Genomic DNA, 25,339 nt, shown 5'->3' on the forward strand with positions numbered 1-25,339 from the left:
ATCCTGGGGGAGCCCAGCACGTCAATGAGAGAGATAGGGCTGAATGATTTGCAACCTTATTCAGCTAGAAGTGCTGAGTGGATAATCCATCTTGGCCTCCTCCTCTGGAGGTCCCCAGTATCACAGATGTCAGTCTTCAGCCAGTTTGATCCACTCAGCACGATATTGAGAAACAGTTGAAGGCACTGGATACTCCAAAGGCTAAGGGCCTTGACACCACTCCCTTCCTAACAATCCGCCACATGGATTGCAGCAGTTCAAGAAGGCAGTTCACCACCACCTTCTCAAAGGAAAGTAGGATTGGGCAGCAAATACTGGCCTAGCCATCAAAGGCCACATCCGACAATAGAATTAAAGCAATTACTGCAGATCCCAAGTAATAGACCAGGTTATCCTTGGGTTTCTTTGGTCATTTTATTTCACCCCAGACCTTCAGGATAGTTACACTGTAACTTTCATTTTTTTAAAAGTGTTTAGTCATATCTCTTCGAGCTTACAATCTTCCCATATCCTGAACTAAAATGTTGGAATGGTTTTATCTGCATAACAGCAGTCACCCAAGCAACTGCATCTGATACCATTAGCTAGCTTCATTTATAATACTCTCTACATAAGCACTTAATCCACAAGAGTAACCAATTAAATGGTAGGACATTTAAGTGGTTCAGGCAGGTACACTGTAATAATGAAACAGGTTTTATGCAGGTAACCTTACAGAGCTCTCTTCAGGATTTGTTTGAACAGGAGGAACTAATGATATCAGTGGGGTTTTTTTCGCACTCTTCCCCAAACAGAGATGCCGTCTAGCATGGAGCCGGCAAAAATCATGTCCTATAATCAGTCACTATCCATTGTACGTCAGTAAACTGCTGCTATAGCGGTATGAGGTGAGAACCAATACAAGCCAGACCCACCCAGTTTTAGTTTTGTGGTAATCTTTCTTTGTCATCGCCCAAGCTGTGTTTCTTGGGCAACTGCGTGCATCATTTCTTTTTGCCATTACTGAAAATAACTTGAACTATTATTAGATATTTAAAAAAATTGTTGCTGAGGAGCCATAAACAAACGGATTAAATCTGGCATCTCCACACTGATAACAGCAGCCAGTGATTAAAAGGTTAAAGTGTTGTACGGCTGTGAATTTTTATTATTAATAAGTGGGAGAAAGACAGGCAAATTTATAGCCGCAAAAGTTTATTAGTTTACGGTATTGTATTATAGACACACGATGCTGAAAACACGGGACTTACGGAAAATGGCATGAATTAATAATTACCTAATTGGCTCTTAGATTTTTTTTCACTGGGAGATGGAAGTTTATGTGATGTGCCTGTCAAAAGTACTTTAGCTGACTGATGTAGATGCTAAAGAGAGAAAAATGTCCACCTCCCCCATCATACACACACAATCTCACACACACACACACATACGTTCACACACACTCCTGTGGCATAGTGTTCTGGGTAGGTTTCCTTTGTGGCTTTTGGTGTAAAGTATGGTGCACAGCAGATTGTTGTATGTGTGGGTAATGTCGGGCCTGCAATGTAATCATTTTTGACGCCTGATGTTTGATTGAGACTGACACTTTAATGTCTTGAGCTGTGCAAAAGGTCAGATGTGGTTAACCTGGCTTTCTAACCTCCCTCTACCAGCAAAAGCAGTGTCATTTAATCAGCCTAAATTTAACTCTTTGTGATCTAGGGACTGGCGACATAATGACTTTCTGAAGTGTCAGCTTCAATCCTTGCTGCCCGAGCAATAAAATAGATGAATGAGATCTATTTCAGGCACAATGTGAAGGGTGTGATAGCCAATCCACTGACCCATGGAGTACTTTAAGTAGGAGTACTTGATTTGGTGTGATTGTTGGAAGATGCAGGAATAATGTACATCCCTCACCTCCGCAAGTTTGCAAGCTTTAGTCTCGGACTTAATACAAAGCAGCTGGTAATCCTTTTGGGGGTTAATTACAAAGTGGGCAAACTGAGTAGTCAGGCTCATTCAGATGTCTTAAGAACATACCCTCCTAATGCCACTTGTAGGAGTTAAATTATCTGTCCAGAAGTATATGCATGTACATGTGTAAAATAATATATTTACCAGCGCAACTCATTCAAAATGAATTTACATTTGGTCAGGGCATCTCGCATGCTTACTCCTAATTTTCAAGATTTCTGCTGAGTTCTTCATTTGGTCCAGAGACGTTAACCATCAGATGCACCTATTTGTGCCGCTGTTGTAAAGCTGCACCAGATAGCAATGGCATCGCACTGTTCCACTGGGGAAATTGAAAGCACCGACTAGCAATTGATAAATACTCCTTTGAAAAACAATCCATTAGTTTGATTTAGTAGTTTGAAATATAGATTCAGTAAGCCAATGGAAAGGAAAGTATGGTCTCTTGGCCTTAAAGGTTTTTTTTCCATTTGCTGCCATTAACCTCCAGTTTGGCAGGCGAGTAGGATTGTAAACTCTTCCACAACTCTGGTGGCTGACCTTGCTGTGTCAGGTGGTAAGAGATACACATTAGTTTAAAGGCAGACAGGCATGCCTATAATCCTCTGCAAGAAACCCTTTTTTTGTGTATCCTCGGCCGGGGGTTTGGAAAAGCAGCCTGAATCAGGGCTTGAGAAAGACAGCTGACAAAGGTGTGAAGTGACCACTGTAACTGGCCACACTGGGGTAACTGAAAGTATAAACTTAAATTTAGACACCGTGGCTTTGAGTCTGCTCCTCAGTTAAGGACTGAAAGAATCTGTAGCAGTTTAGTGGAGATGGACAGTTTAACTCCGAACTGCATTCCAGCAGCATATGTTTCTTTAACACCAAATATCTGCAATAACCGTTGTCCTGTCTGACCTATTCCAGCCACATCTGGTACTCAGGCCTCTGCTCTCATTTATTATTTATTCACTCGAATGACAATCACTCAAGGAACCAAAAAAAAAATTGAAAGGATTTGAGTGAAAGATTTGCATTGTGTTTGCGGAATGTGAGTCTGAAGTAGGTCCAGTGTATACAGTCATATTTAGATTACATTTATTTTCCTGGCAGGATGAAATTCGGAGGCTTCTGATGTATGAATGTCTCAACACATGTTTCAATATGGGCTCTCTCGATCATTTGAGATTTCCAGATGTTGCACTTTATTTTTATTAGGTGAAAATGGATCATTATCGTTAAGCAAAGGTGGGTTTTCAGAGAAAGGAAAATGCCATTTTAGTTGTTCTGTCATTTGAGAATAATGGACTTCTTCGTGGCCTACCCCAGGTGTGGGCAGTAGTCAGGTTACCTCTGTGGAGAGGTTACATAAGCCCGTGTCCCCTTCCAGGCTTTATAAATGTGAGGGCTGGATTGGTCTTGCAGAGACTTGAGTCGTTGCTTTCGGTTTGGTAATTTTTAAGGTTTATTTTAATCGTTAACGCGCTGTGGTCAATTAGTTGTTTTCAAAGATGAAGGAGAATGCATTGTTTCAGTTCAAAGCTAGTTCCTTCATCATGCGAGTATTTTCTCTGTAATTGAACTTAAAATCGTAAGTAGTTTTGATTTCTAACCCTATAGATTTCCTGCCTGCCAGCTGTATTCTGATTGGAACAAACAGAAACATGAAATTGGCAACAAAAAAGTTAGTTTTCTCATGTGATCTTTTTCTGAACTCTGGTCATTTACTGCTTCAGCTTTCTGCCCAGTTCTGATTTCATACCGACCAGAGCAACACGCCATATGCAATCAGATCATCTTGAATCTTCACCAGAATTATTCATATGCGGTCTGTAATATTTTGGCTATCCTGGAGGCTTGTAAAAATACATTAATGTTTATTATATTAAGAGTCATATAGTATGCATTTCCTGTCAGTGGCAATTACTTACAGTAACACTCCCCATGTCACGTTTTCCTTGTCACATCCCTACTGTTTAGCAATACCATGTCCTGTGACTCACCATAACCGACACCACGTCACAGCTGTCCATGTAAAACACATTTCGCACATTGCACGCAGGGAGTGAGACCTAATGTAATCCGCAGGTGTAGCAGGGTTGCAGACGAAGGATAATTGAACCAAGGTATGCCACTGTAATTCAGTCACCATTTTCAAGTCATAAATTCAATCCTTATTTTTGTATTTTCCATTATGTTCCAACATTTCCATTATATCTATAATGGAAACTGCCAATGTAAATGCATCATGCTGCAATTAATTCTCCCACCAGTGGTGGCAGTTCACTGGATAGTTGTAATTACACTGACAAGTTTACATAGGCAGCTCCCGTTGTAAATGTGAACAAAGGAATTTATAATGGCAAAGGGTGACAGGAAGTGTATGCAGATGCAAGATATTTTTATGTATGCTTGTCAGTTTATATAGGGTAAGCCAGGCAATGTAGTTTTGTCACATTGTTGCTTGTTCAGCCCTGTTTCTTTCAAATAATTTTGCTTTTCTTTTGTTTCATTTTGGGTGGGAGGTGATGGATGATCTGACGTAATGTGGTGGGCAAAGGAATGGCTAAAGCTTGCAAGCAGTAGTTGTGGTGTGGTTTGTAGGGAAAATATAATGGCGGCAGCACTTTTCCCCATTCGTTCCTCTAATCATTTGAGCTTTCCCCCTACATTCCATTGCGTTCTCTACTCCCTTACCTTCCCTCTCGCCATTCCCCTTCTTGCCACACTAGCGTTCCCATAATTATCCTCATGTCTCCCCTTTTGAACTACCTGCTTATCCAATTTATCCCCACCACCTCTTGTTTTCCTGTCACCTGACTCAGCCCTCTCCACCCTCTCCACCACCAGTTTTCCTTTATGGAAAATTCCACCAGTTTTCTTTGCCCCCTTTGTAACACCTGTTTGCCACAAAATAGCTTTTATATACCAGGAAAATGGAACTTTCAAAGAAATCATATTAGAATAAGGAAAGGAACTCATTTTCTGCTGTATTTGTCTCTATCTGTCCCTATCTCTCACCATCTCATAATCTTTTGAATTATTTTTCACAAGTAAAATGTCAACCAAAGCACAGGTGTGCAATTAGCTGATTTGAAAATTCAGCTGTTCCTTACGTGAATATATGTCTTTCCTTCCTTTCAGTCTTCTATCTCTAACCCCAATATCTTTCCATCTGCCAACCTCTGTCACACTTCTTTCTTCCTGTCATGCAGACAGATAGGCACAACTTCTTTCTAAATAGATCTTTGAGTTTTATTCCAGTAATATCACCTAGCTTTTCTTCAAGTAGTTTTGAAAAACAACTGGGCTGAAACTGCTAGAAACCAAAGAAAAATACTCCTCCGTATGAAGTAACATCCGCGCCACACAAGTGCCAGACAATGACCATCTCCGACAAGAGAGGATCTAACCATTGTCCCTTGACATTGAATGGCATTGCCATTGCTGAACTCACCAGTGTCAACATCCTGAGGATTACCATTCATCAGAAACTGAACTGGACTAGCCATATAAATACTGTGGCTACTAGAGCGGGTCAAAGGCTAGGAATCCTGCAGTGGGTAACTCACCTCCTGACTCCCCAAAGCCTGTCCAACATCTACAAGGCACAAGTCAGGGATGTAATGGAATACTCTCCACTTGCCTGGATCAGTGCAGCTCCAACAACACTCAAGAAGCTCAACACCATCCAGGACAAAGCAGCCCACTTGATTACTACCCCTTCCACAAACATTCAATCCCTCCACCATCAACGAACAATGGCAGCTATGTGTACCATCTCAAAGATGCACTGCAGGAACTCACCAAGGTTCCCTAGGCAGGACTTTCCAAACCCACGACCACTACCACCTAGAGGGACAAGAGCAGCAGACACATTGGAACACCACCACCTGGAGGGAACCTTCAAGTCACTCACCATCCTGACTTGGAATTGTATCACTGTTCCTTCATTGCCACTCGGTCAAAATCCTGGAATTCCCTCCTTCACAGCACTGTGGGTGTACCTACACCTCGGGGACTGCAGCAGCTCAAGAAGGCAGCTCAACACCACCTTTTCAAGGGCAACTAGGGATGGGCAATAAATGCTGGCCACCAGCGACGACCACAACTTGTAAATGATTTTTTTTTAGAAAACTGAACAGATACACTGCATAAACTCAGATTCCAAATTCAAATCTGGGCAAAGTATGATTTTTAAGCGTAGACTTACGGAGGAGATTTAATGGATGCACTAACAGAAATGAAAGACGAATTAAACACTTACTTCAGTTACAGAGGAAAAAGTCAGCAGATGGCAAAAGAAAGACTAAGGGGGTAAATATTTTCTGGTCCCGCCCACCAAGGCAATCGTCACGGGTAGGACGGACAATTTGATGGACAGTTGAAAGATCCGTTGACCTTGGGCGGACATTGTGAGGGTGGGTGAGCCTGGAAAATCCCACCTAAAGTGGGATTTTCCAGGCCCACCCACCGCCTGGATTGTCCAGTCCTGCCAAAGATCGATGGACTTTTGGCTGGGTTGCCGAATCTCCCGCAGCAGGTCCCGCCATGATGGGGCTGGAAAATCCCGGCCTAGGAATGAATTCAGAAAACTGCAAGAACGCAATGGCTCATTTGTGATGTTGTCCATTCTAAGTGTGGACACAGGGGGTGAGAATAGTAAAAGCTGATGCAACCATTCAATATCCAGGCAATTTCAATTCTAAAACCGTTCAAATTGGTGTGGGCCAGATGAGCGAACATCTGAAATACTATTTACCCAGTTTTTAATCAATTAGTCTTTCTTGAAAATTGTCCAAATTCGGGTGTATTTATCAATATGTTTAATGCTTTCAACTTTACAACTTCGTAAAGTTGTAATTACAATTGTTTTCAATTCTTGCTGCTGCGTATATTTTCCTCTTTTTCCCATAAAAGTTAGTCTGTTTTCAATTGAGTTTAAAGCTATCAGTATGAATAGAGGTGATCCCAATCTCTTCCCGAGTTTCATCCAACAAGAATTTCAAAATAGGCACAGCAGAAAACAATGCAGCAATAATAATTCTTATTTTGCTGTCTTCTAATGCTTAAAAGGTAAATTTGTCATAGTCCCTGATGACCATAAGCTGCTTTGCCCTTTGACGGGGAGAGCGGACTGGTGGTGATTTAACCTGAGGATCACCACACCTCAGGCAGGGGCAAGGTTGAGAAGACGGGGCCTTCATGAATAACCTCAGCCGATACGGGAATTGAACCTGTCCAACTATTAAATTAACATGTAAATGGTATAAATGTAAACACCATGGAGTACGAAGAACTTGTGTCATAGAATCGTAAAACACTGCAGAAAGAGGCCATGTGTCCATCCCATGGAGCCTGCGTTGACAACAATCTCACCCAGGCCCTATCCCCGTGACCCCACATATTTACCTTGCTAATCCCCCTGACAGTAAGGAGCAATTTAGCAATTTAACTCCTGACAGATGAACCTAACCCACACATCTTTGGAGTATGGGAGGAAACTGGAGCACCCGGAGGAAACCCACGCAGACACAGGGAGAACGTGCAAACTCCACCCAAGGCTGGAATTGAACTCGGGTCCCTGGCATTGTCCTGATGAATACTTTGTGGAGCCCACTTTACAAATCAGACATATATGAAGGAACTCTTTGGCCCGGATTTTACAGTCCCGCCGCGACGTGTCTCCGCTGGCAATGCGCCAGATCATTTAACTCGCCATTTCCTTCGGTGGGACCGCAAAATCTGGCCTTGGAGAACTTGAACTAAATATTGGGTGGCCAAGCCTACCTGCCACCTTGTAGCCCAGGTGTGGTCTAGCATGGATACTACTCGCTGCTTCGACTTGGTCCACCTCACACTAACAACCCAACCCAATCTAACTCCTGACAGATGAACCATATTCTTTTCAAGTAAGTTATCAACATGCCAAAATTGCTGAGCAGGGAAAGACCAGCTGGTCTATCTAGTCTTGGCCCACACTCCTGATGCCTGGAGCATCATGATAAAGCATTTAGTAACCGCCCAGCTGCATATATTCCCCTGGAAGAGAATGAAAACCAAGGCCAGAAAAGGGGAAAGTGTCTGGGAAATCCTGACACTGTCAGGCAATCAGAAAGCTGTCCAGGAGTTCAAACGGGCCATACTTACATTAACGGTTAAATCACTAACTTTTTAGAAGATGTGATCTCTGTCCTAGCTAAAAACCTGTTCAACTCTCACCTCTTGTAGAAGCTGACAGCATATTTGCACAGTTCATCACACTCTCGAGAAGAGGAACCACCTCACATCTACTCTGTTCCTGCTGTCACATAACTTAAGTACATGACCAATGGTTCTCCCCAACCTGTAGAACTGAAACAAGGGATGGAAGTTTCCCATTCCACTCGCCACGGGAATCATAGTGGCTTGGACATGGACCATGCAAAGGACCGTTGACCTCAGGCGGGATTTCCCGGCTTTGGGGTGAGCGCAGCTGGAAAATCCCACCCAAGGTATTAAAAAGCCCTTCCGTTATTTTATATGATTATCAGGTTCCTGTATTATTGTTGGTAATGACAGAAAATATGAATGTTACCAACATTATTACTATCGGTAATTGGTGCAATTACAATGAGTTGCAATTAGTTACTGGGAGAATCGAAGTTCCACTCACCTCTGATTTCTCCCTTGTGAAACTCTCCCACACCATTTTATTTCATCCCATTCCTATAAGTGGCTTCCCTTCTTCCTCCTTTCTTCCCATCTTTTCCCTTAGACTCCAGTCCTTTACTCGTCCCCATTAGTGTTTCCTCTTTCACTTGTATCTTCCCTGTCACAAAACCTTGAGCAAAGACACTCAACTACCCAATCTTCACAATATAAATGCAGTGACATTTGTCAGTGTTAGATGATCACATGGCACATAATCGATCCTCCAGCATTGCTGCCATCCAGTCTTGCCAATTCCATTATTGCCATCCACTAATAGCACAAATGAAATTGTAAGTTGGACCATGATAGAGGAACGGTGGTGGAAAAAATACCATCAGTAGAACTACTGTGTCATCAATTGTGTATTTTTAGGGGGAAAAATAAAGTTCTCTGGCCAGACAAGAAGTTCAAAGAATCTTTAAGACTTGGTTGGAAAAGACTTGCTCTATTCACTCCTCATCTACGCTTTCTCCTGCAGATTAAAGCAAAAGCGGTGAAGATTACTTTGACATTGGTTTAGAGTGTTAGACTCACTGGAGATAGGAAATAAAACCTCCTGTTGACTTATCAAGCCTTTTTGTCTCATGTTTTAATATATTCTTCAAGATAGCATGGGAACCATATCCAAAAGCCCCAGATCACCTGACTTGGAGCCATCTTCTGGACTGGCTGCCAATTAATGATTTTGAAACTGGCTTTTGGCAAAAAGGCAGAACCGGCAGCAAATAAGTAAATTCAGCCTCTAACTGAATTGATTCAGAAGTGTATGGTTACAAATCCCACAGAGTTTGAATTCAGGAATTCACTTTACGAAATTCAACAAAAAATCTAAAAGAGGTCTTTGCAACTGATTTGCACACAAATTCCTGGGGTGCGGCCATGAATCTCAATCTACATATTGATTGATGTTTGTACATTTTTATCATAAACCTGGACCTTGCAGTCATTGCAATGTTTTACATATTTCCATAGTTAGTATGTCTGTGAGGCCCCCTGATCATATATGATGGATTTCCTACTTTATTGCAGTTTACAGAATTAATTATTGAAATCTAAATGGCACATGTAACCAGCTAAAATAAAACTTATGTTTGAGTGAGAAGCATTGAGTATTCTGACCATGTGCCCTGCAGTTTCTTGACAGTAGTTCAATTATTATGCAAGTTAGGAAGTGCTCTTCTTCAAGATTCACTTACTTTAACTGCTAAATTATCTTTTATATCTCTGTTATATTTTTCATCTCGTGCCACTTGGCTCATTACATCCTCAACAATTGTTTAGGAGCTATTTTGTGTGATCTACACTATGTTTATGAGGCCCTGTCATTGAAAGCATGACTATAATAGATATTTTTCTCCCTTCAATTAATGTTTTTCAGTCTAGGTTTTTTATTCCTGCAGAATATGGCTCCAGGAGACCAGACTGGTAGCTATTTGCAGTACACATCAAACCACTTTACTGACCATTTAACCGATTCTGAAGCCATAGATTCATACAAAACTGATGGACTTGACAGTTCTATATCATTGAAGAGACTTGCGTATTTGTGGTCAATTCAATATTCCGATTCCTAATCCTTCAACTGCCTCTGTCACAGGAATGCAGAGAGCTATTATGAGAGCTGTTAATCTTATTGCTGGTTTTGTTTTGACCAGTCCAGAAGGAGATAAGAAAGGTGTTGTACCATAACCGTTATCTGCTGCTGTTTTTATGTGCGCTGCGCTCCCATTTTAAAGCTAAATTGTCAGACGCACAATGTGTAAGTGTAATGTAAAAATAGACTAAAATTGTTTTCATCATGTAGAATTAATTTTTTTTAGGGGTTTGTTTTTCAGTAGTCCATATACTGCCTGGCCTAGTGTGCCTGTTGCTCAATATAAAGCAGCTGTGTTTGCATTGCACCCTCGCATTATCACATAACAGAGCTTTTTGGACCCATAATTTGTTGATGATGCCTTTGGCACTCTTGGACAACTGCCAGCTTCTTTCCATTTGCATTGTGTGGGCTGTGTTGCTGTAAGACAGGGTGTTAAAGATGCCATTTATAATCTGCTAATTGGGACAAAGGAATATGTTAACATATGCCACAGACATCACCATATAATATATCTCTAATTATTTTATATTTACTTAACATCAGAGTTGCTGAGTCTAAATTATGCCCGTGTGAATGTATGAAACAGCGTAGACCAATTGTGTAGATGACAATTAACAATGATGGAAATTAATATGTGAAAGCTAGTCTAGTGGGGGGTGGAGAAGCAAACTTATTATGTACCAGTCTATGCTTCGTTCATTCAGAACACAACAAATAACAACCTCAACCTGACTCACTGTATTTACCGTAAGTGATTTGTAACCTATTAACTGCACTCAAATGTTTCACAATTTTGATCAGTTCATTTTTTTTCTAAGGCAAAGTTGAGAAGCAGAATATCTGGTTTTAAAGGCCATTTCCTGATGTAAATATTTTTTATGCCGTTATGGGGGCTTCTGGATGCGAAAAGGGCCAATAAAACATTCTATACTAAGGTCAAAGCAATCTGTTAGTTGGCGTGACTTTTACTGTACAGCTAACCTGGCCATATAGCAGCAGGAGTAAGGCTGCCCAATAAATCTCTGCAGTGGTCAAAGAAACAGAAGGGACAGAAGCAGATTAACATGTGACTCGGGCTCTAAATCATTTCCGAGAATCAACATAACTTTGAATCAACTGGAAAAGATTTTAAAACTGATTTGCCATTTTTACCCTCACTTTCCCTGTTGGAAATCTTAGTGTATTCTGCTACTGCAAATGTCAATCTAACTCTTACGTCGTTTGGGATTTTATATAGAATCTACATCAACATTTTGCAAAGGACTTTCTCTTGTCAATGCATGTGGCGAGAATTGTTTCAAGTCTGTTTTGCCCCTACTAGCAGAATTCATGTCGTAAAGGGAGTTTTCCAAAACTTTTCTAAATAATCTGAGTCAGTTCTTGCATTAGATTTCCTTAAAAGAAGTATGCATGCTTTGGATTGCTACATGTGTGACTACAGGAATCACTGAACAGCAAGACTTCAATTTTTCAAATATTTACTAATTATTAACCAAATTTAATCGATGACTTGCTTATTCATCAAGTGTTGAGTTTCTTTTCAAGTTCAACTTGTTGGTTTTGTTGCTGAGATTGGGCAGCACAGTGGCACAGTGGTCAGTACTGCTGCCTCACAGCGCCAGGGACCCGGTTCGATTCCCGGCTTGAGTCATTGTCTGTGTGAACCCTGCACACATTCTCCCTGTGTCTGCGTGGGTTTCCTCTGGGTGCTCCAGTTTCCTCCCACAGACTGAAAGTGCTGGTTAGGTGCATTGGCCATGCTAAATTCTCCCTCAGTATACCCAAACAGGCGTCAGAGTGTGGCGACTAGGGGATTTTTCACAATGACTTCATTGCAGTGTTAATGTAAGCCCACTTTTGACATCACCATATAATATATCTCTAATTATTTTATTTGACACTAATAAATAAACTAATGGTGTTCAGTTTTTGAACAATAAGCACCAAGGAGTTAAAACGCAGGCTTCAAACATTCAATTCTGTGCTCAATTTTTGCCATTTGATTATGGAAGTTTTTATTGGTTTATGCAGCCTAGTGACTAGAATGAGATCACCAGCAATTGAATCTCGGCTTATAGTGTGAGGAATGTTAGTTTAATGGCCCTGTCAAAAGCATTAAAAGTTTTAACAATAAATGTGAAAGACAAGCTTCAGTCCTAAATTATATTAACTAAACTCATCCATATGTTCTACTCAGTGAAACATAAACTTGCATATGATGTAAAAAAAATACACTGCAGATGCTGGAATTTTGCATATGGTCTCTGTACATACAGCATTTCAAAGAATTCTCTCAAACTGCATTTGCCCGTCATAATACTACCATTGGAAAGCATTCAAAAATATGTTTATATAAGGAAGCTTGTTCATGTTTTTCATGGGCTGTATGTTACCGAGAGAGTCATAAATAAATTGTTTTATGTCAACAGTCATGGTAAATCACAGTGTGTCACAGTGAGAGCTACTGTATATCTTTCAGTCTGAAATAACCATATTTTTGGACAAAATTTAATTGATAATTATTAAGTAATATCATCATAATGCATTAGAGGAGCCCCAGTTTCTTTTTGTGACAATATTATCTTTGGAAAATAGTAATTCAACTCGAATTTCAACATATTGTACACACTACACAGGCTTGTTCTTTTTCTTATATGGTATTCCCATGTTGTCTTTAAGGGACTTTCCTCATGTAAGAATTTGATTTACAGTGAGTGTGCCTGAGAAGAAGAATAAAGACTGCAATTACTTGATTAGAATTGGCCGTGTAGTTCAAAGATGTGCGGGTTAGGTGGATTGGCCATGCTAAATTGCCCTTGAATGTCAGGGAGACTAGCTAGGGTAAATACATGGAGTTATGGGGATCGGGCCTGGGTGGGATTGTGGTCGGTGCAGACTTGATGGGCCGAATGGCCTCCTGCACTGAAGGATTCTATCTATGATTTTTCATCTGAACACACTGTTCTTTGAGATTGTCAGATATTGTCACCCACATGGCTCAATAGGTTAACCTAATGAATAGTTGCACAGTAGAAGCTATCCATGTCCCCATTTCTGTCCCCAGTCTTTGCTGAGGTTACCTGATCTTATCCAGCACTTTGGATGTGCTGCCACACCTGGCTTCAGAGCAGAAAATCATTCAGGGCTTTCCCTCTGCATTACTATCCAGAGACCCTTGTGTGAACTTTGTATGGAAGTTTGATCACCATTTGATACCTGCCATTGTTAAGAGTTTACCAGCCCTCATTGTCAAAATCCACATTTGAATAGTACCCATGGCACTGTACCCCAACAAGAAATCAATACCACCTTCAGAGGGGAAGAATATTGGTAAACATGTGTCAAATACAAAACACTTCAATCCATTAATGTAGATTACCTTGAATTCAATGTACTTTTAGTTTTTTACTCCAATAACAGTGAATCTAACCACTTTCCCATGACATTCAATGGCATTACCAGCACTGAATCCCACATTATCAGCGTCCTGGGGGTGACCATTGACCAGAAACTGAACTGGGCCAGCCACATAAATATTGTAGCCACAAGAGGAGGTTAGAGGTTAAAAATTCACTTTCTCCACGACCAGTGCACAGTGACAGGAGTATATCCCCCCAATAAAATGCACTGCAACAACTCACCTAGATCCCTGCAACAACCACTTCCAAATCCGCAAACTCTTCCACAGGACCAGGGCAGATGCATGTGAACATCATCGCCTACCTGTAAGCTCCCCTCCTCGCCACACACTATCCTGACTTAGATATGGATATCGCCTGTTCCTTCACTGTCGAGGGTCAAAATCCTGGAACTCCCTCCCTGGGGCAATTGTACTCTCGAGGGCAATTAGGGATGGGTAAAAAAAATGCTGGCCTTGCCAATGATGCCCACGTCCCGGGAACAAATAAATGAAAAAATGTCATACTTAATTTTGCAAAATTGTAACCATTCAATGGCAACTATTTTAAATATGGTAAGCCAGAATTATTTCTTATTTTGGTGTTAGACTTATGCATACTTCTGAAGCCTAATCAATCATCGGAATAATCCACGGCTGAACAAAAATGATAAATATCAAAAATTAATGAAGGAATTATGTGCTATTTAATTACAAGTAGAATACCACTTATGATCTTTCTCATTTACCCTCCTTTCAGACACAAACTGAAACCCTTGTGCCCAAGCTCTGTAAAAACTAGCTGAGCCCTAGGACATAGCCTTTTCATTATATAATGAACCAATGCTGAAGTTGGCAAATAATCCCATTTTAAGAGTAGCAAACTGGTTTTTATAAAACATTCTTGTAACATTAAAATTTAAATTGCCTTCTCTGAATACCATATCTCGACGGAATTACCTCTCAGTAAAACTTGGGGGCAAATCTATTAGCTGGCTTATATGGCAACAAGCTGATATTCAAAAGAATTAGAGGCTTGGTCACAGGGGATACATTCTGTAATTTTACATATTTAACTAAAAATATAATTTTCCTTCTCAATTATTTAAGTGTTATCAGTTAAAATTGCACATAAAATATTCTTTATATTCCGTAGAAGAAAAGCATAGTAGAGCTCTGGCCAATGAACTTGAGCGATAGACTGAAAAGTAATGGCTAATTTATACATGAAATTTGAACATTGAAAGAACTGTACGGGATTTGGTCAACTGATCTCTACTGGGATTTGGTCAACTGATCTCTACTGCCAAGTTTAGGGGATGGTGCATTAAAGATCAAGCGGTTAGAAATGAATTTCTGAACTCCCTTGGTTTGTAACTTCTTGGGAATGACAATGCCTACTGTTTACAGAGCAAAGTCTCCACATCTGCTGAGTCACCGATCTTGACAAATCTATGGAAACATAATCATAGAATAGAATCATAGGATCACTACAGTGCAGAAGGAGGCCATTCAGCCCATCGAGCCTGCACTGACATCAATCCCACCCAGGCCCTATTCCTATAACCCCACTTATTTACCCTGCTAATCCCCCTGACACTAAGGGGCAATTTAGCCTGGCCAATCCACCTAACCTGCACATCTTTATGGGGTGACACAGTGTTTAGCCCTGCTGCCTCACAGCGCCAGTAACCCGGGTTCAATTCCGGCCTCAGGTCACTGTCTGTGCAAAGTTTGCACGTTCTCCCCGTGTCTGCATAGGTTTCCTCCGGCTGCTCTGAAAGACGTGCTGGTTAGGTAGATTGCCCATGCTAAATTGACCCTAGTGTCAGGGGATTAACAATGTAAATATGTGGGGTTACGGGAATAGGGCCTGGGTGGGATTGTGGTCAGTGCAGATTCGATGGGCCAAAGGCCTCCTTTTGCACTGTAGGGATTCTATGATAAGTTAATTCTTGGACTGTGGGAGGAAACTGGAGCACCTGGAGAAAACCTACACAGACACAGGGAGAATGTGTAATTTCCACACAGACAGTCACCCATGGCCGGAATCGAACCCAGGTCTCTGGCACTGTGAGAAAGCAGTGCTAACCACTGTGCTACCATGCCGCCGGTCTGATCTTTTCTCCCTGTAAAAAAAAGATACTTTCCAATGATAGCCCTCCAGAGCAGGATTCCTTCCTTAGTTTGTGCAGTGCTTCCCTTGACATTTCTTCTGGGAGCGGCTAACATAGTCCCAAAACAGGGGTCAAATATAGGACGGTTGTAATATGTGCACATTAGTATCATTTCAAGTGATGCATTTACCTATAGAGTCAGCAGAGGATGCATTTCACCTGTTTTAAGGGTTTCTTTTAATAATATCCTTCGTTGGGTCTGATATTACAAATTAAATATTTCTAATTAAAAGTCCTTGCATTTTCCATGCTTTGGAATGTGAGCAAATCCAAAAATGAAGGGAAGAACATAAAGCAAGAAACAAGAACTAACCATTCCGCTCACCATGTAATTCTTTCTATTATCCATTAACTCTGTGATCTATCACAGACTCTGGTTAATTTAAATACATGCATAGAAACAAATGTCTATTTGAGAAGAACTGCTTGGAATTGGGAATTGAGCAATACGTTGTTGTGTTTGGTGAATAAGAAAAACAACTTACATAGAGAGAAAGTCTACAAGCAAAAGTCTATAGTATAAATGAAAACCACATTTATGCTGAGACCCCATACTGCCACTACTGCTGGAGCAGTGGAAGCCCCAAATTCAAAAAACGTTGGCCACCACTTCCGATGTGACCCATGCAGCACACACACTGACTGACAAGACATTAGCGCTGGCATGCCATGCACATGTCAGAAGCAGAGTGGATGCCCCTTAATGGGCAGAAGAGCTGTCAAGGTTACAGTCATCCTCAATTTCTAAGCCAATTTCTAGGCCGGAGCAGAGAACAGTAGCAACATCTCACAGTTCACCGTCCATTAATGACAGAGGGCCTGTATAGAAGGAGAGTGGACTTCATTGTCTTCTCACTGACCAGGGAGAAGCAGGGGTTGGGGATTTTCCAGACTGATATGATTCCCAGTAATGAGGGTGCAGTGACTGCATGGGCATGGCTCTGCAGGAGCCACACATTGGCAGGGAGATGTTCCTTAACTGCAAGGACCACTGGGGCTACCATTGCTAGTCCAGTGACAATAACACCATACCTCTGAAAGGTCCTGTGCCAGGTTGGGGCTGGACTCACCCTGACTCCTGGCAAATGCAAGAGGCTCCATAAGGCTTAACAATACATTAAGCATCTAGGTGTGCAAGCCCTTCAGCATTTTCCTGTAGGCCACCATGAAAGTCCTCATTTGAGTCTCCACAAGCTGGACTTGTGCCCATGTCGTGCACTCCTCCAGTCCTTGCAGTGAGCTGGGATAAAATCCTTTCCCGCTGGCCTCATTGTAGCCCACCCTTACCTGATGACTCAACCTGTGCTGATCCTGACTTTATACTGCCCTCAGGTTGGTATACTGCTAGTACCTGAGCTGGTGGCTCCAATTGATGGTGCTCCTTCATCAAAGGTCTGCAGCAATGCTCGCCCTTTATACTGAGGCTGCAGTGACAGGCCAGGCAGCAGTTCTTGGCTATCTGAAAACAAGTGTAGAATGGGAGGGTAAGGGTGCGCAAAGCAAGGATGAGTACAAGTAGAAAGTTCAAGGTCATACCATCTGTAACTTGTATTTCATGTTGATTAGCAGCATGAGAGTGAGGTGGGATTTGAAAAGGGGCATGAGGCAAGAAGATACCTCAGAATTTTCTCAGCAATGCCAGATGTGTCCTGGCCAACTGTAGGAGTCTTACCTCTATTCCATCTCAATTACCAATGCCTCCAAGTGCTGCATCTCTTGCCCGTTGCTCCATTTGTTTCCTTACAACCAAGTCTTTCAGAGACAATTAAAGCAGCTCGTGCTGCAAGTACCTATATAAGACGGCCTTTAAGATGTCTTCTAGGCTATCTGGTGCACATGCTGCTGGGCCCCCTGTTGAGAATGCTGCACACTGAAACCATTTAGAAGAACACAAAGTTTAGTTGCCATGTACTTCCATAGGACTAGGCATGGAATAATGATGTATCACAGTCCCTGCGCCTAGAAACGGGAGCAAACCAATTTCTCCTCCCAGAAAGTCTTTGACAAGGAGACTTATAAAGAAGGTAAATTCACATGGGATACTGGGTAATAGATAAAGTGGATTCAAAATTGTCTCAGTTGTAGGAGACAAAGGGTGTTGACAGAAGGCTGCTTTAGTGACTGGAAGCCAGTGTCCAGTGGTGTACCACAGGGATCTGTGTTGGGCCCCCTATTATTCGTCATTTATATAAATGACATTGATGACTATGTGGGGACGTGGATAGTAAAGTTTGCGGATGACACAAAGTTTGGACGGGTGGTTAACAGTGAGGCGAAGTGTCTTGGGCGACAAGAATATATAGACAGAATGGACAAATGGGCAGATAAGTGGCAGATGGAATTTAACCCTGTAAAGTATAAGGAATAATTTGACAAGAAAGTAGTCAATGAATGGCAGGACACCAGGAAGTTCTGTGGAACAACTGGAACCTAGGCATGTTTGTCCACAGATCTCTGGAAGCGGAAAGGCATGTTCATAGAATGGTGAAAAAGGCATATGGGATACTTGCCTTTATCAATCGAGGTATAGATTACAAAAGGAGGGAAGTCATGTTGGAGTTGTGTAGAACTTTGGTGAAGCCACAGCTAGAGTACTGTGTGCAGGTCGGGTCACCACATTATCGGAACGATGTGATTGCACTGGAGGGGGTGCAGAGGTGATTCACCAGGATGCTGCCTGGGATGGAACATTTAAGTTATGAAGGGAGGTTGCATAGGCTTGGGTTGTTTTCACTGGAGCAGAGAAAACCAAGAGGGGACCTGATCGAGGTGTACAAGATTATGAGAGACATTGACAGAGTGGATAAGGAGCAGCTGTTCCCCTTAGTTGAAGGGTCAGTCACGAAGGGACATAGGTTCAAGGTGAGAGGCAAGAGTTTAGGGGAGGTGTGAGGAAAAACTTCTTTACCCAGAGGATGATCTGGAATGTGCTGCCTAGGAGGGTGGTCGAGGCAGGTTGCCCTGCATTCTTTAAAAGGTATCTGGGTGAGCACTTGGCACATCATAACATTCAGGCCTATGGGCCAAGTGCTGGCAGATGGGATTAGGTGGGAATTCAGGTGTTTGTAATGTGTCGGTGCAGACTCGATGAACCAAAGGGTCTCTTCTGCGTTGTATGATTCTATGATTCTAAGTTGCACACCAAAAACCGTACTAATTACAATTTTACAAATGTAAACTATTTTATTACTGCTCTCTGAATCATCATCAACAAGGTTAAATTTAGGCCTGGCCATCAACTCTTACATTTGAATAATCCAGTGTTCTCTGGAGGGGAAGGGGATACTTCAGAAATATATTTATAATAAGAATTAAATAGTCTTGAATATGTGAAATTACAGGTCTCATAATTCACTTCAATTAATGTGTGCTTTGTTGTTTTTGACAGTGTTGTCGAACTATAAATAGTTCAACATGAAATTCAGTTAATGCTGTGCTTATGGAGTTTAGAAATAGCACACTCCACAGAATGTCCCACTGTTTGCTACCAATTGTACACCATTTCAATGAATTAAACTACATCCACTTTTAATGCAATTGGCCCTAGTTTGAAATAAATGGGCCTAACAATTAAAATTGCTGAGCATTTCAGCACATCTGATGATGAAATGCCTAGTTCTTGTGAGAATACACAAATCTTATGTTCTCAAATGATGCCTCTGTTTTTTACAGCTGGCAGACTTTGATTTATATGCTCTCGTCATGTGTGGGATTTAAAATGACCTTATATAGTGATTAAATTGGGTGGATCAGGCCTCAACTTACAATCTCCCTTTGATTATAGTATCTATAGGAGACAAAGAACAACAGGATTCAGCGACTGCGAAGCGACCGTCACTACCAGGAATTATGGAATCCCCTCTTACTTCCAAAAGGCCACGGACATCGGAAGAAACAAGTACAGAGCAGGTACATACCGAAAATCATTACTTTTCATTTTAGTTTCACAGAATAGATTAACGATATAGAATCATAGAATAGAATCATAGAATCCCTACAGTGCAGAAGGAGGCCATTTGGCCCATCAGGTCTACACCAACTCGCTGACCCAGGCCCACCACCCCTCCCTACCCCCGTAATCCCACACATTTTACCATGGCTAATCCATCCAATTTACACATCTTGGGACACTACGAGGCAACTTTGTATGGCCAATCAACCTAACCTGCACATCTTCGGAGTGTGGGAGGAAACCGGAGCACTCGGAGGAAGCCCACACAGACACGGGGAGAACGTGCAAACTCCACACAGTGACCCGAGGCTGGAATTGAACCCGGGTCCTTGACGCTGTGAGGCAGCAATGCTAATCGCTGTGCTATCATGCCACCCAGTCTGAGTTACTTTTTTGTTTATTTCTCCTGAGAATGTCCATGTATAAGTTTGTTTTAAATCACATATAATTATTAGAAATTGCATTTTTTATGTAGACATCTTTCAACTCAGGAGGAGTTTCAGTGCATGATGCTTCCTTTCTCCTCTGTAGCTGCTGACAGTTATGGAATGTCTGATTTATCTACACTTCACCTTCCCATTTCAGAAAGCGCCAGTTCATTCTTCACTTTTCAGTCTTCTTAGCCAAAGACCAATTTCCTTCAGACTGGGACATCCCATCCACCGTTATTCATGACACCTTTCTGATGCTCATAAATGATCCAGGAGTTACATTCGTGCATTCAATTCAAAAGGGAATTCTGGGAACCTAGATGTGAGGAGGAAGGATGAAGGAAACATGCACTAGCTCCATTAGTGCCAGAGAGGAAAGGGGGATAAATTCCACATGGAGACCATTCATCTCATTCACAGTGGTTTCGATGGCATTAGGAGGGGAGGGTGATGGTCGTCATCCTCGGTCTGCAACGTTGAAGTATTATTTCCCTTTTACATGCTGGCAAACCAGGCCCTCTACCCCACCCTATCCCCATAACCCGATGTATTTATCCCACTAATTCCCCTAACCTACACATCTCTGGACACTAAGGGGTAACTTAGCAGGGCCAATCCACCTAACCTGCACATCTTTGGACTGTGGGACGAAACCGGAGCACCCGGAGGAAACCCACGCAGACACGGGGAGAATGTGCAAACTCCACACAGATAGTTACCTACGGCTGGAATCGAACCCAGGTCCTTACTGCTGGGATTAGCAGTGCTAACCACACTGCAACCGTGCATTGGAATAGTCGGGTGTAGAGGTAATCTTCATTGGACTCGAGTACCCTGCTGAGTAGCCAGAAGCTGTAGCCCTGGTCTTCTGCTCCCCAGAGCAGCTCAGTTAACGGCAGGCCCAAATATAAGCTTTGACCAACGTCTTAGTGAGTGAACTTAGATCAACTGGGGAAGGACAAGAAGGAAGACGAGAGAATTGGAAAGGGTGAGAGATTTATGGGTTGGATATTCTTTCCTGTGGAACTGTAGCATGAGCAAGGACCTTCAGGAACAGAGGAAAGAAATGGCAATTTTGCAAAGGGGAAGGCACAATAGCACTTAATTGAGAAATAATTTTTTAAAACTCCGTGTTGTGGGTGATGCAGTAATTGGTGTGCCAATACATTCTGCCATGAGGCAGAAAAAAACTGGATGTTTCCCAATAGGAAAGGATCTTTGGAAACATTCTGACTGGATTGCTCTCATATTCTTCTTGGAAGCCTGTAAATGAGCACTGTTTATATATGCCGGGGAACAATTTATCCGCCCCCTCTTTCTGTACAAGATTGCTGGATGAAATTGCGCTTGTTGGGTTGGTAAGGGTGGGGGAGGGGGTGTTGGGGTAGGTGGGGGAGGGATTAGAAAAGGGAAGGTATGTAAATTTAGAATTTAAGGAGGGGGATTTAGATAAAGCTCTTTTGAGGAAAAACCAAGATATTAGACATCTCTCGTCACCCGAGCTATTTGCACGTATTTGTAATAATGTTAAAAAGTTTTAAGAGTTGTTTTTTTTCCTCCCTCCAACCAGATGTATCAATGTCCATACTGCAAGTACAGCAACACTGATGTAAACCGCATCAGGATGCATGTGTTATCCCAACATTCTGTGCAGCCCATGCTGCGCTGCCCTCTCTGTCAAGACATGCTGAATAACAAGATCCATCTCCAGTTACACCTGACTCACTTGCACAGTGTGGCACCCGACTGCGTTGAAAAACTCATTGTGGCGGTAAGTGTCCAACCCAATATACACAGCCCCAATTACATATGACTTCAAACTCTCTCTTCCTGTCTCATCCCTCCCGGGAGAGTTGTACTTCTCAACAATCAGCCTGCATTACTATGTTTATTTAGTGTGGTGAGTTGCAATAATAAATCTTTGAAACATAAAGCTTTAATAGCAACAGCGGAAATCTAAACTATAAGATACATTTCACTCTTTGGTGTTGTGGAGTAGAAATGTGCAGATGTTCCCATTATCTGTAATAACTAAAGGGTTTGCCGTAATGCAACACCCACATTATTCAATATCCAATGTTTCAGACATGCATTTTTCCATTAACCTGTATTTCAACTCTAGAATTAGGAAGATTCAGGGCATAAAAGGAGATGAAAGGTGCCCCTGACCAGTGCTATCTTATGTCCGTGCTTAATTGGCTTGGGCAGGAAGTTCCACCTCAACATTAATTTGATTAGCAGAGTACTTCAGTCAGTCATAAATGGCAACAAAAGAGACAATTTCAGATTACTGTGATTGTCCGAACTTATCTGTCAATTTCATCTTAACAACGAGGAGATTTAAGAGTATTAGCAGTAAAGAGAGGAAGTCGGAGCTTCAGTGTGAGTGACTGAAGAGCTTCTAATGTAGTGAGGATTGTTGGCAGTCCCCTATTTTCAGGTCTACATATATCTTTCATTAACTTAATGCAGAACTCATTCTCTTACTAATGCTGTGAGGGAATATGACACAGTCGACATAGAGGTTGAAGAAAAGAGTTACAAAATCTAATCGGATTTTTTGTTTGTCCATTTGAGAAAGCATAAATTTGCTATGAATCACTTTATAGTTTTTGTCACTGAATTTGTTACCTGACTGTAAGATGGGGTTTTTGTACAGTGACATTTTTATGATGCTCCAGCCCCTAAAGGACGCTCAGCACGTGTGGAAACTTGGGTAGTTGGCTCTTCAAGCCTTGAATATGTTGGTGTTAAGTAACTTCCTTTACATAACTAGCTGGTCTTTCAAGAGCGTACAGGGTACTGTAGCGATGATCCGCAAAATTTCTCATCGGGCTTTGTGCAGTTATTGTGGAATAATCAGTGAAGTGCCACTGTAGCAATGACTGGAAGCGCAAGAGCCTTGGACGGAATGAGTGGGCTTTGTAAACAAAAGACTAAGGTACATGATCATATGGTGTCTCTCAGACTAGTTGTGTAGTGAAGTTTAAGAACTAATGCAAAGTGACAAAATAATGAGAAATCTTGTCTATGCTTCTGAAGGCAATTGGATTAGTCGCGAGGCTAGCATTATGGAGTTTAAAAGGTGTTGCATATGTGCAACATGTACTTTGAACCAAAAGGAAAATGCTAAATAAATGCATAAAAGGGATTCTGGGCTCATAAAAGGGAAGCCCTGCTCTTCTGAAGCACAGTAAGTGACCGCTTAATTCAGAAAATACATTTTGCCATTACAGCTTGATGCAGCATTGTATTTGTCAAATGAAGGAAAAAGTAGCTTAGCTGATGATTTGGCAGTCAGTTTTTCAGAGCCTGTAATGTGGTCGTTGTTATGGTTACTGTTTCCTGCTTACGCTGCAGAGCTCCCAGCATTACTAGAGTCTTCAGCAACTCCTTTTAATGAAAGTATGCAGTACACTTAATCCACTGGCCTGCATGCGAGCTCTCAGATGACATCCCTGAACCACACATGACATGGTTAGAATGTTTCGGGTTTTTTTTTTAATGAGAATAATGCAAACCTTCTGGGAGCTTATTTTTCCCCGCTTTGCTGCTCACTTAATAATACTGAAGATTATGCATTGTAGACATTTTCAGTATCAATATTAGGAAAAAATGAACACAATACAAAAATGATGAGAGCGGTCCTTTTATGATAATGCACTTAGTTGAAGAATGCTAATTCATTCCTGATTGTGATTCTGAGACGTGATAGATATTGTGGATTTCCTTTCTTCTGTAAAACATTTTGGCTTTTGATAATATTATTATTCAAAATATTATTACTGCCTTTACCTCCAAAATACAAGTTCAGTGCGTATTAAAACTAAAATATTTCTCCATGAAATACGTACACCTTTTAGCCTGAGGCCACTCATAATGCAGGATACTTGTATGAATGCATCAACTTGTATGAATGGATCAACCAAAACGTAGGCCCTCGAGCTGCATAATGCAACATGCGCCCAAAATTGAAACATAGCTGAAATTTTTACTTGCTAAATGTGAAATGTTGAGTAACTCTCTGCAAGATTCACCACTTTTGTGCGACTGTGTTGGCGACACCAGCTTGCAACATGTGACTCTTGTGTAGCTAGCCGCCACCCCCAAGGAGAGTGTTCCAGCTTCATTGAGACCAGTGGCCGGAAAGACCTCGTAAATAAGAATGGATCCGTCCAGCCATCTTCCTTGTGAATCTGGCAAATCCACTTGGTGTTGCCGCCAGCTGGCATCAACGTGGCAGCGCAAGTGGTGCGACGCATTTCCTACACTGCCGGCAGCCTGATCATCATCGGGACATCGGAAAGTGGTGCTTATCGTATGAAATTGGGTTCTTTGGCTGGTTTGTTTGAAAGCTGTGCAGTTTGGTGTCACGGATTTTCATGAAGTCACTGTGACACAGCAACAATAAGGAATTGTTGGCAACCCTTGAGCAACATGATAGAATAATAGATTGGTCCCGGCTTATGGAGGGAGCAGCTGAAAAACTGGCGATACGCATCACGATCCACAATACCCGTGTTGAGGTTCTGCTGCAACATTTTCAGGAACTTAAAACAGGAATATTGTGATGTCATAACGGGGCCCAATAAATCAGCAACTGAGCAACAGATTAATTTTTGTTAGATTATTAATTTTTAATCACATTGCAAATTAAATATATGTGGCAGTTCAGCAGCAATGATATCTCAGTTCACAGACCTAGACTTCAAATCACACGGGGCTCTCCACAGGAAAATCTATAAACCTGCAGCAAGTCATCTGAGGAGCAGAGGGGAACTTGCCAGTCACTGATCATTTCCCGCACCACTTAAGCATGCTTCGTCTGAGTTTACCTAGGTTGCCCACTGGTAGCAATTGAAGATTCCTCCGTGCCAACCTTTCCAACAGAGGAGCACAGAGTAGATGCTAACATGCGTGAAAAGATACATTGATTAGGTAAAACGTTTAGACGTTTTGTGAATTCCAGCTATGATTGATTAGCCCAAGTAGACTTACGTTTGCCCTACTTCTCCGAACTGATGGGATTCTGAAAGAATTATGAGTTTAACATATGAACATACAAATTAGAGGCCACGGCCCCTCAAACCTGCTGCACCATTCAATAGGATCATGCTTGACCTGACTGCAACCTGAACTTCACCTTCCTGC

The 25,339-nt window shown here is 41.7% G+C and overlaps 1 protein-coding gene across 1 annotated transcript in view; it reads left to right on the forward strand.

Annotated features, from left to right (window-relative positions):
• Positions 1–25,339, forward strand: part of zfhx3b (zinc finger homeobox 3b) — a 327,286-nt gene that overhangs the window by 272,685 nt on the left and 29,262 nt on the right. Inside the window, exons 5-6 of the mRNA XM_078210650.1 lie at positions 19,590–19,714; positions 21,759–21,959. Coding sequence (XP_078066776.1) covers positions 19,590–19,714; positions 21,759–21,959 — 326 coding nt within the window. The remainder of the gene's footprint in view (positions 1–19,589; positions 19,715–21,758; positions 21,960–25,339) is intronic.

This window comes from Mustelus asterias, chromosome 4, assembly GCF_964213995.1.
Source record: "Mustelus asterias chromosome 4, sMusAst1.hap1.1, whole genome shotgun sequence".
In the NCBI taxonomy this organism is placed as follows: Eukaryota; Metazoa; Chordata; class Chondrichthyes; order Carcharhiniformes; family Triakidae; genus Mustelus; species Mustelus asterias.